At 40.5% G+C, this 13,030-nt stretch overlaps 1 protein-coding gene across 1 annotated transcript; it reads left to right on the top strand.

Moving 5' to 3' along the window:
* The first annotated feature begins 1,077 nt into the window (after positions 1–1,077).
* LOC131010166 (DNA repair protein XRCC2 homolog) lies at positions 1,078–4,872 on the top strand. Its single transcript, XM_057937586.1, has 11 exons — positions 1,078–1,296; positions 1,409–1,556; positions 1,659–1,780; positions 2,151–2,221; positions 2,660–2,722; positions 3,075–3,212; positions 3,349–3,430; positions 3,564–3,600; positions 3,682–3,773; positions 3,848–3,912; positions 4,549–4,872. Exons 1-10 carry the CDS (start codon positions 1,096–1,098, stop codon positions 3,869–3,871), a joined length of 978 nt encoding a protein of 325 aa, XP_057793569.1. The 5' UTR covers positions 1,078–1,095; the 3' UTR covers positions 3,872–3,912; positions 4,549–4,872.
* Positions 4,873–13,030: the final 8,158 nt, after the last annotated feature.

The raw sequence follows: 13,030 nt of genomic DNA, 5'->3' as shown, positions 1-13,030 counted from the left end.
GTGTCAATGAATCATGCATCATTTTTCCTGAAATCTGCTATGTTTAAACTGAACCATGCATTCATGAACCCTTGCATATGGTGCTAATGAACCATGCATGTCATGTCAATGACTATTGCAAGAATCATGCATATGACAAAACAGAACACTGCATATTGCACAATAGTGCATATTATAAAATAAAACCATGCATGTCTAATTGCACGAAATGTAAAAATGACTGTTTTGCACATCCATGTTTTTTTTTAAATAGAATCTTTTAAAGTCAGTGCTACGTGTCATTTATCTGTGCAGTCCGCATTTTTCAATTAATAGTCATTGTTTTTTTATAAGTATACTCCACATAAACTGCTTACAATAAATATGAGACTATTGTTTCACTCATACAGCTCAATCAGTTTCTCAAAGTAGGTGTGATTTTCAAACGAATACAAATTTGAGGGACGAATGAAGTACTCCCTCCATTCACAAAAATATATCATAATTTGTCATTTTGGTCCGTCCACAAAAAATATCATAATCTATTTTTGGTAATAATTTGCGAGATTTTTTCTCCGCTCACTATTTTGCGGGCTCCTTTCTCCATTCACTAATTCAATTAACTTTTTCCATATTAAGCATAAATATTTAATATTCGCATGGAAAAAACAAAAATGAAAGTAGCATATTTTAGGGGTTATGGCAAAAAAATATACGAATTTTGAGAAAAAAAATTCACCTGAACTTTCAATTAAGCCAAAAAATATTTAAATTTATATTTTTGTTGCAATTTTCAATCGAGTTTGACTTTCGACTAAATTAGAGCTTAATTTGCAGTCGAAATTTCACTTGATGTTGGTCTAACTTCTGATAATGAAGAGTATTTAGAAGCTCTTAGGTTTATGAAAACAAAAATTAATATATTTGACTTAATTTCGATTGTCAATTAAGTTGTAATTTCTTTGAAAGTTAAACTTAGGTGAAAAACTGCAACAAAATATAAATTCATGTATTTTGTGGCTTAATTGAAAGTTTATGTATAACTTTTTCAAATTTCGCGTGTTTTTTGGCCATAACCCCTATATTTTAAGCGATTTTCCTCTTCTTCCCGCCCAAATGCAACAGCCAAGAGACATGACGCCAGCATTTTCATGGATCACAGCAGACGAAACAGCCGAGCAAGCACTCGTCAGAATCCTCACAGAGCGCCCCTTTCTCATATTGCCGCCGCCGTTCCACCGCCTCCCCCTCCGCGCCGGCAACGTCGTCGAAATCGTGGGGCCCTCTCCTTCGGCCAAAACCCTAATCCTCATCCAGGTGAAAGCAGCAGCTAAATTCCATCCACCAATCGCTCTAATAGCACGTTCCTCGTTTTCCTAAAGCTAAATTTTGCGTTAAAACATCTTTTTTTGGGGGGATTTTTACGCAGGCAGCGATAAATTGTATTTTGCCTAAAGAGTGGAAGGGCGTGAGCTATGGGGGGCTGGAGCGCGCGGTGCTATTCATTGATTTGGACTGCCGTTTCGATGTTTCGAGCATCTCACGAGCATTGCAGCGGCGAATTATCGAGGCTAATGGTAAATTTTTAATATAAGAGCTTATTTTGATAATTAATGGCTCGTGTGTTTTCATAAACTGAAATTGGAATTAGGGTGAATTTTCTTTGTAATGATGTTTAGGGTTAAGAAGCAGCTTGAAGGGATCTGGCAATGAATATGATAAAGAATTATTTGTCGCGTGCTTGAGGCGATTCTTGTATAGGCGATGTTACAATAGTTTCGAATTTATTGCTACTCTTAAGGTGAGAAGATGAGCTTCTCTTTGGCTGAATATCCAATGTATAAATTATCCTGTTTTTCTTTTAAAATAGAAACATCAGCTCATGATTTTTGTATATCTGTGGCTATTCATATTTTTCTTCAATGGATGCTTCTTTCTTGCTCTACTCTGAGACACGATGAGGTTGAGTTTCTGTACCTCAGCTGTCGAGTCCAAAACACACCTTGACATTTATCTCAGTAGGATAACTGAACCTACCAAAAATCGTGAAGTCATCCACTTTCAGAATGTGATTTGGCTTTTGAGTAGAAGGGGCAGAACCTGCTAATCTTGTGATTAGATTTTGCTTATGCATAATTCTTACTCGAGCATTCCTTCACCCATTATTGCAGACACTGCATCATCGGCTTCATCAGGAGAAGGAGAAGGGAGGTAGTGCTGTTTATATTCTTTTGATCGACAGGTTGGTTTAATGATGTTTAGCAGCACATTTGAGTTTGTGCATTGTTCCTTTCACAAGTAACTCAATTTGTTCATAAATCCCCTTTTAATGCTGATAAGGCCTTAAGGTGGTATTTACCCTTAAACTCTGTGGTTAGCTGCATAGTCTTAAAGGACAAATGGTCAACTGAGTAGCATGATCATCTGATTATGGGTGATGGATTGACAATACAAGAGGGCTTAAATGTCCCTCTCCGTTCCTCGTCTTAAGTGAACTTTAATTCAGCAGACATGATAATGGTATGGCTTAGACAACAAATTGTTGGCGAAATATGGCTTATACATTTTCACGTTGTTGTTATCTTACGTCATAATTCTTCAGCATTTCTTAATAGAACTATTGTGTTGACACCTGTGCAATATCAGTATCAAATAACTCCTAAGCAATTCTCTGAACCAGCATCGGGGCTTTTTACTGGATGGATCGTGCTTTACCATCTTCATCAACCAGGAACAACAACAGGTAATGGCTTCATGATGATTCTTTTCTTATTTGTGTTTCATTGTTCTAACTATCATGCTTCTTTCTTCAGCTTTTTGGTATTACTCATTGAGTCGTAAGGCTTCTCAGGAGTTGATATATATTTCTCCACTTCTAGTTTTCCCCCTTTCCATGTCTTAAGTCATATGGTCAATCTGAACTAGTTTCGTATACTTGCCTTTCTCGACATATGCATTGCTGGTTTAGTTTCTCAGTTTACAATGTAAGATGCTCAGATTTACCCATTTTCCTTTTCTAACCGTGCTTTCCATATATTCAACTTAATTATTCGAGTAAAGAATCCTCTAAAACGTAGTATCTTACCTATGGACAGGAAGAGCCTCTCCCTGCAGACGGTGGTTGAAACTGTAGTTCAGGAGATCCAGAGGCTTCTGGTGGTGCATCCCATACTTGTTTTAGCCACTAAATCAGCTGTATTTGGTGATAAGCAATCGACAACTGATGTAATAAGGTAGGCCAAGTATCTACAATTCCTCGTTGATCTTACTGTATTCTGAACAATAAAGTATAAACTGCTATGGCTAGTTTAGTTTGTGTAACAAACTCCTGCAAATACTGTTTCTATTCCATTCATTGTCTTGTTCCAGAAAAAGGCCCGATGAGAAGACATCGGATCCAAGAGGCCCTCAAAACAAACCATATCGCGATTTCATGCCATCAGTGTGGCAGGTACAATCAGATTTCACGCGATCATGAAATGACTAAATTTACCCTATGAAACTGCATTGCTTTACACAGTTTTAGTTTCTACTCAAATCTTCGAACAACCAACTTGAAAAATAATTTTTTTGTATCTCTGCAGTCCTTGGTTTCACATAGAATGCTTCTCCGCTCTTTAGGTTTGGATCAACAAACTCTCCGTACCTATAACTGCTTCTTGTTACTCGTCATCATCACTTGAAATACTAGTAACTTTGCAGACGGTGAAAGCAAGAACCAGAATCGCCCTACATTCTCGACAGAGTGGCTGCTGCCTTCACTGAACTCCATGGATTATTTTACAGTAAACGACGTATGATTTACTCTCTGTTCGTATTGCAACCATCTTCTTCACCCTGAATCTGGTTATGCCGTCGTTCACTGCAGGACTGTCTCTTGATCCCCAAATGAAGTGGATCTGGATAACTGGAGAATCATACTGTAGATACCAGGTATATTGTTAAACTCACAACTTTGTTAAACAAACTCAACATAAAGATTTCGTTACATTAAGCCGCTAAATAAAGGTATAATCATACTTTCATATTATTGAAATCAAATGTTATCTTAAACATAGGTTTACAATTTTTTCAAATATATTACTGTAAATCCCCATCCTATATCAATTAAGGTATAAGGAAATATTATGAATAGAATTTCACTACAAACTACAGGAAGGAAGCTCGTTAATCTATGTCAGTATAGGATCAGGTAATTTGAGGTAGAAAGGAAACTCTCTCTCATTTAACTAGCAATCAATACGATAAGAATGGGCTCTACCAGATAATTTCTCCTTAACTTGACTCTATTAAGCTTTACACCATTCCTACTATTCAAAATATAGCATTCATATGATGATTTCTCAATGGTTAGTCAATCTAACCTAACAGGAAGTTGAACTTGGAACTAGAAACAGGAAGAGAGCATTACAAAATAACTATATTCTTAGTTTACTTGAATATGGGTCAAAACAATTAACATTTAATTTGTTAATAGGGTTGTTAATGTTATTAGCTGCTGAATGAGATGAGTGGGAATAAAATTGTAATTATTTATTTAGTAAGTAATAAAACAATGGCAGTTGACAGGTAACTGGAATACGAGCCCTTGGATTTGCTACATCGGGTGGTAACACTAGAACGTTTTGCTTTGAACTTGAAGTCGAAGAGGCGTTTGACGATCCAAGCTCACAATATTTGGTCGGGGTCGGATAGCAATCGTTCCCTCAACTCGACAGTGAGAAACGCAACAAACCAACTGATTTTGACATAATATGTTGTGTTCATATTTTTCGGGAATTCTGGTGGCCTTCAATATTCAAGAAAAAGTGTGTTTGCACAATTCAACATGTATGACGCATTGGCCGAACACGGAACACAAAATAATACAAACCGTAAAGCTGATACGCCAAATAATATATTTGCACTATAGATTGAACATAAATCCAACAGTATTTCAAGTCGGTAAATATTACAACGTTCAAAGTGTAATATTCCTTTGAGTTAAGTATCAATTTCACCCCTAACTTGAAGGCGCTTGGAACGTTTAGCACCCTATGGGCAGGGGTGTGTCAACTTAGCTCCTGGCGTACCTATTTTCCTCCAATTAAGCCCTCCGACTTAACGGGGAGTTAACACCGTTAACTATTTTTATTTTTTTTTATTTTTTTTATCATCGTCCTCGCTCTGTTCTCTCTGTTTTCGTCGAAAATCACAGCACAAGCCACTGCCGCAAACAGTGCAGGTGCCGGTTAAGATCGTTGTCTTCGTCGATTCCGGCAACACCCCCTTCTCTATGACACGACGAAATCTCCAGCCCAGATTTCGGCAAGGGTAAAGCCGAAAGGAGTAGACTAGATTTGGAGATAACTGAGAATCTTCCGCGTTGCCCGGCGATTTCCGACAACTCCTAGTAAATCCAGACGATTCTCTACAGTTTCCTACAAATTCATGAAGTCGGCCTGTCAAGCGCGTCCCGACGCCTCATCCAGCCGGGTACAGAGCCCGCCTTCATAGCCAAAGCAATCGGAGAGATACGCCACGAGATCAAATCCACAGACCCGCAAATCACCGGCTTCTGAGACAAATCCTCCCACCCAACTCTTATTCTCAATTTCGCAAATATCAATGCATTTCCATGGTTGTTCCCATCAATTTGGGGGTTTTGATTTTCCTTTTTTGTTGTGAATGAAATTGTGCAGGTACATGATTGCAAAGCAGACAAGAGTCATCAGAATCTCACAAAATTAGGACTAGGCACCACAGTTCATCTCCCTCCCAAGACTGGCGGTGGATCAACAAATCAGGTGTCAAGCTAGCTCGGAAAGGTCACGAATGGAGTGGTCTCCACCCCGACCAATCACTTCCTGGGCCCTAGCTTCCACTATCCAAGCCCGCCTCCTCCGTCGCCATTGAGGGCCGGCGAGGTTTGCCGCGCCGCTACATACTCGACTGAACAGGGCTCTCGCTGGTGAATGTGAAGAATGTGATCCCAAGACATTCGAATTTCGGGAATTTAGGGTTTGATGAAGAGAGCGGTTACGGAAATCAAGTTAATCAACCCTGTGGATTAGGTTTCCAGTTAGTTTCTGACAAGTTTGGTGAAGAAGAAGGTGTGGGTCCCACCACCAACAAAATAAAAAAACTAAAAAATAAAAATAGTTAACGGTGTTAACTCTCCGTTAAGTCGGAGGGCTTAATTGGAGGAAAATAGATACTTTAGGGGCTTAGTTGACATACCTCTGCCCATAGGGTGCTAAACGTAACAAGGGCCTCCACGTTAGGAGTTAATTGATACTTAACCCTATTCCTTTTGCCAACTTGACACATATTCGCCCAACAAGGAAAAAAATTACTACTAATACATATCATAAAAATGATACGACAAATAATATATTATAATTTATAAGTAGAAATTATAAAAATTGTCCACTTCAATTGGTATTTTTTTCATGAAAAGCATAAATGAGATAATCGGTATTTTTTATAAATCTATGCAAACCTATCACCATCTAAGCCTCAAGGGTATAATCGGTACTACACTTAAATTTGAGTAAATTTATTATGTTTTTTATGAAAGCGGGCATTTTAAGGTTAAATATCATATTAAATTCCAACTATACCCGTTTTATCAAAAATATCTCGGATTATAAAAAATGTTTTTAAGGGAAAAGTGGCAATTTAGCCCCTATCAGTGACACCCCTATGATGTATGTCACTCTATACTCAAGATTTGATCAATCGGGTCCCGATGTTTCAATTTTGGTGCAATTACACATATCCGTCTATTGGCGACCCGACGACGTTATACAGAGGGGCTTAATTACACCCCTCCTGAGTTGACATGATTTGAAGAAGCTCAACGCAATTGAGACTTCGGCGACTTTCGCCGCTACCTCTTGTATCTGTTATACCCCATTATCCTCTTCCACATCATTTTCAATCCATTTTCCCTAAAAAAATGTCATCGTGAAATTTTTGAATTAACAGCACAATCTCCAACTTTTCAATGACATTCTCGATAATCTCAGTCATCATGGACATAACCACGATGTGCAGTCAAGGGCTGAGCTACGGCGGGCCGGTGGCTATGGTTTTCGGGTGGCCGAATGTGAGCGCAATGTTTTTGTAATGCACATCTCAGGCTACTCTGTCAAATTCAGCACATTCTACGAGAATCAAGTCACAATCGCCACCGCCCATAATTTTGGTCTACTAGGCAACGTCCAGGTCCTTGTGCTGTAGCTCGGACCCGCTATCCAGAGCGCACCACCTTCAACACAACCGACGGAGTCTACGATATCTGCTGGTCGGAATCGCACGATTGTTCATCGTTGCCGTCGTGGCCGATGGCTTGTTTTTCCCGGGAGTCTGTTTCCGCTTGCTCACGTCTCGCAACATCTCCTGGTCCTCGACGCAGAGAGAGAGAGTTGGGATGTAGTTCACTAAAAAAAAATACATAAACGACATCATTAGGCCCTCCATGCTCCAATTTGGGTGCAATTAAGTCCCTCAGTCTAACAACGTCAGATCCCCCATGTTCCAATTTGGGTGCAATTAAGTCCCTTCGTCTAATGGCGTCATGTCACCTTTAGACAGAATGGTGTAATTGCACCAAAATTGGGACATCAGGGGCTTCATTGATCGAATCTTGAGTATAGGGTGCCATACGCCATAGAGGTGTCACTGATAGGGGCTAAATTGCTACTTTTCCATATTTTAAAAAAGGGTTAAGTACCAAATTCCCCCCATCGTTGGCGTCCCTATCACTTATAGGACCCAATAGCCAGGGTCAGAGCTTTTTACTACCTCAACGTGACAAAATCGGACCAAATACCCCGCCACTTAACGAACCATAACGGCATCTGAAATGATTTTTTTTTTGTTTTTAATTAATGTGGGCTCCACTAATCCCAGTCCTTTCAAGATATTATACTCAGAGATACATAATCACTTAGAGATTCCAGGAAAGACCCAAATTTTCCCAAGAAACACCAATCAACACAACAAATCCCAGTAAAAAACTAACAATCACGAAAATGTGAAGGAGTGAACGGAATCAACCTCTTTTACAGCAAGTAGCTCCTCGGAATCGAGGTTCATTCCCATGTGAACCCTCCCAAATGCACCGCACCCTATCAATTCCCCCTTCATCCACCGGATTAGTGGTCGCACACTGATCTCCTTCATCTTTTTCGATTCTTCGTCTTTCATAGATTTTGGCATCAGCATTCTGTCATCTCTGCCCCGAGTTATAGGCGGCTCATCCTCGGTCGATCCTTCCATCGGCGGTAGTTGTTCCTCCTTCACCGACGACTCTGCTCTCACGTTTCTTTGCGGCGGCGATGCAATTGGCGGTAGTGCGTGAACAGGAGGCTTAGCGAAAATACTGATTCGAGATTTCCGGATGCTCAACCTCAATTTCTCAACAATTTCCCCAAACCCGGCCGATTCTTCACCGGGAGGTTTGAAAACCAGAGATCGGCGAACAAAGCCGATGAAATCCTACATCGCCGGAGAGATACGAATTAAGGATAGAGAGAAACCAAGGATAGCAGTGTAGTGAGAGAGAAAATCGCATTGAAGTGGGGCCCACATTAATTAAAAAAAAACATTTCGAACGGCATTATGGTCCGTTAAGTGGCCGGGGGATATTTGGTCCGATTTTGCCACGTTAAGGTAACAAACATCTCTGACCCTGATTATAGGGTCTTATAGGGGATAGGAACGCCAACGATGTGGGAGGGGTGGGGGAGGGGGGGAGGAATTTGGTACTTAACCCTTTTAAAAAATTATTAGGTTGTATCAAATATGTCCTGTGTTTATCTTTCGGTCTTTGAAATCACGACGTGGCTTGCCGTGTGTCACAATGTAATTTATATTTTATTTTTGTAAAATGGCATGACACAAAACCACATCACTTTATGTTATATCATTTTAAAAAATTAAGGGTTAAGGTACAAATACCCCCCTAGAGCGTATACCCCCCATTCTCCAACTTGGTACAGATTGCCCCCCAAACTCGACGGAAAGTATACATTTAAGTCCAGGTGTTAGACGGATGTCTAACGCCGTCAAGAAAATATTTTTTTTTAATTTAATGCTGGGCTCGGAAGTGGAGCAACGGGGCTGACCGTTCGCCGGAGAAGGTCCTCAACGGTGGTAGCGGCGTAACCATCCCCGAATCCAGCAACAGCACGGCTGCAACGTGGCCGGGAGTTACAGCGGCGATCCCAAATTTTGGAAAACTGGGGCTCCATTTGAGTCCAGATTTGAGGCTTCTCTTCGTTTCTTCGGTAGATTTCGAGAGAGAAGAAATGAAGATGGGATGGAGATGGAGATAGCGACCCCTCGCCGGAGTTCAGAAGGGGGCGACGCGGCGGCGGACATCCCTAACCCGGAATTGCAGCGGCGAAAAAAAAAATTATTTTCTTGACGGCGTTAGACGTCCGTCTAACGCCTGGACTTAAATGTATACTTTCCATCGAGTTTGGGGGGCAATCTGTACCAAGTTGGAGAATAGGGGGGGTACACATTCTAGGGGGGTCATGTTTAGGGGGGTATCTGTACCTTAACCCAAGAATTAAATCAATGTCCGATAAATTGACCTTCAACGCAATTTGAATCAACTGGCGTGACACAAAATTATTCCAGTTTTCTAAATGATATAGCATAAATCTGATGAGGAGTAATATGTGCAGAGCAGAGAAGTGACATAAGCCAGAGGAGCGGACTTCGTCAGAGAAACGGGCTTCCTCAGAGAAGTTAGGGAAATGAGCCTTATCAGAGAAACGGGTTGCACCAGAGAAGCCATTCTCGCCAGAGAGATGGTCCTAGACTCATGCCATAGCAGCTCCTGAGCATCGAATTGACGCCAGGAACCCCGGTTGGTTTTCACAAAGCAATAAAAGGTTATTAAGCCTTTGTCGTGGGAGTTGAGGGAATTAAGGAAGGTGGTGGGATAGGTTTTGCGGGCGGCGAAGCTGTACAAAGGGTGGCCCTGCCACCGCAGGGTTTGGGTTTGAAGAAATAGAGTAGCGGTGTCCTGGACACCATGAGTTGTGCAAAGGATATGGAAAGAAAATAACCTCCGGAGAGCGGAGGGGGCCACCTGGAAGAAGGGAATTCGGAAGTGATTGCAGACCTTTACTAAGAGGGCGGGAGGGGGAAGCCTTAAACCAGCATCCACTTGGGCACGGAAGAGGGGGATTTTGTTCATGTGCAGTTTGGTGAAGGGCTCGGAGGCCTTGGAATAGGGCTCAAAAGTCAAGCCCTCCGGACATTGACACCTATCAAACATTCTCTGCATCTCCGCAACACCTAGGCGGGACGGATGAATGGTCTTGGGGGATTTAGGAGTGGAGGGTGGAGGCTCAGACGAGGCAAGGGAATCTGGGGGAGAATTAGGGTTGGAAGGAGGGGGAGAGTTAGCCGGAGAAGCTACAGGAGAGGGAGAAGGGGAAGGGGAAAAGTCAGGCTGGGCAATGGAGGAAGAGGCCATGATCGTAGAAAAATTAAAAAATTCTAAGGTTCACGCTTAGTCAGAGCACCAACACAACAAATGACAATCTACACTAAAAACAAATACCGGGAGGGAAGGATACGCGATTTACCTAAGGCAAGAACTGGAGCGGAAAGGTTGCAGGAAATACGCCGGAACAGGGAGAGGATCGCCGAAAATTGAGAGAGAATCGTGAAGAAGTAAAATGGAAGAAGATGAATAGTGAGGATTTGAATCGCCTAAGTATAACATACGCAGGCAACTACCAACACGCGGGATGAACGACACGTGGCATCAGCAAAATAATCAACGGTCAAGGATTCTTACGGGGAGACAAAGGGACGCAAAGGTTAAAAGATAACCTCGAAATACGGGAAAGTACATTGTGAGAGGACGGGAAGTTAATGCGAATGACGTCAGCTACGCGGGTGATTACTCTGCTCCAGAGCGAACTAGTCAGACCAGAAGGGGGAGTAGCTGATGAGGAGTAATATGTGCAGAGCAGAGAAGTGACATAAGCCAGAGGAGCAGACTTCGTCAGAGAAACGGGCTTCCTCAGAGAAGTCAGGGAAATGAGCCTTATCAAAGAAACGGGTTGCACCAGAGAAGCCATTCTCGCCAGAGAGATGGTCTTCGCCAAAGGAATCATCGGAAGAGCGGAAAAATCTCCCTATTAAGGACGGAATTACCATTATGCCCCCGACCATGCAAGACGCATGCCCCAGCGATGAAATTACTTTTTTACCCTTAACGTGTACTCTATAAATAGCCATGAGCTCGTGCCTTGTAAATCTACGCTTTCAATACTTTTACTACGGCAACAATCTTTCCTCGTGCTCTCAGCAATCTAGCAATCTTCTCTCACTTTTACGATCAATCTCTAGGTAAAATCCACAATTCACCGATAATTCACCAAACAAACGATCACCGTTCATTTATGCTCTACCAAAATCGATGTCGGTTTTAAGGGTTATTGCCGCCTAAATACACAAACTTTGGGTCCATTTTGATTTTTCCCACGAACTTTGAAAATTGTCAAAAAAATACATAAGCTTTGGCTGATTTTATTTTTTTCCCACGAAATATATTGTTATAAAAAGATGGTCAAAATAATTCTTTTATAATTAACTAGTTAGCTTAATTAATTTAATTAATGATAGATGACAATTGTTCATGGTGGCATGATTTTTTTTAAATTTTTTTTAAAATATACTCCCTCTGTCCCACTTCAAATAACCCAATTTTCATTTTGGGTTGTCCCACTTCAAATGACTCAACCCAAATTTAGAAATAAAATTGGACATTTATCATTACTTTTTGAAAGGTCCCACCACCAATTTACACATTTATCACACATTTCTTAATCTCTAACTCTCTGTGCCCAATTTTTTTGGGTCATTTGAAGCGGGACCGAGGGAGTATTTCGTAATTAAAACGACGTTGTTTTGAAAAAAAATTAAAATAAAAGAATTATTTAGATCATTTTTTATAACAATATATATCGTGGGAAAAAATAAAATGAGCCAAAATTTGTGTATTTTTGGATAATTATCAAAGTTGGTGGAAAACAAAATGAGTCAAACTTCATGTATTTTTTTGATAATTTTCAAAGTTTATGGGAAAAATCAAAATGAGCCAAAAGTTTGTGTATTTAGGAGCTAATAACCCAATATATATAAATTAAATGGTAACATTCGACGAGTCACATTATGATTTAGGGATCGAAAAATGGACGCAACATATTTTTATATAAACTCAATAATTTGAGATTTTTAAAAATATTTTTGATAAAGCGAATATAGTTTGAAGATTAATTTGAATTTACCCTATTTTTAATATACTTCATACGTCCACGAAAGAACTTCATATTTTTCCTTTTTTAGACTATACTCCACCACTTACTTTTCACTTTTCACTTTTCACCACTCTCAATATTAATTATTGTTGGAAAATAAATGAAATTTCCTTGTCCAGGTTTTGATGATACCAGAACTATTAGAAAGTTTCTTCTTCTTATATTTATCTTATAGACTTAAGTGTTTTAGTCCTCACTAGTTTAGACTGAAGCAACAAAGACTAAAGATCAGGTGATTGAAGACCGAAGACTGAAGGCAGTTTTAATGAAGCATATTGAACAAACCACCGAAGGACGCACCCTGATTGAAAGTCATCAGTCACCAGTCAGAGATACTCGAGCAATTCATGTCATCGTCAAACTGAAGTACCAGTCAACATTCCGCATCAGACTGAAGTGAAGAGTATCAGACACGCCACATTAAATGCTCGAGTACAACAGCATTAAATGCCGAAGATTTGAAGATTGTCCTTGCAAGTACCATGCTCTTTTCGTGTTAAAGCTGCAGAAGCACCATACTCCGAGACAAGACAACTCAAATATTTACTACATAGAGTATCTGAAGATTGCCACCTCAGCCCAAGAAGTGACATCCTCTCACAACGGCAGAAATCCTGAAGACCATCTTTCAAACGGATCTATTCAAGACTTCGCCTATATATAGAGCTTGAGGAACTCCTACAATCTTCACCGATTCGAAGACATACGTTGAAGCT

Source organism: Salvia miltiorrhiza, chromosome 2 (genome assembly GCF_028751815.1).
Source record: "Salvia miltiorrhiza cultivar Shanhuang (shh) chromosome 2, IMPLAD_Smil_shh, whole genome shotgun sequence".
Taxonomy (NCBI): domain Eukaryota; kingdom Viridiplantae; phylum Streptophyta; class Magnoliopsida; order Lamiales; family Lamiaceae; genus Salvia; species Salvia miltiorrhiza.
This window is presented reverse-complemented; position numbering and strand designations above follow the sequence as displayed.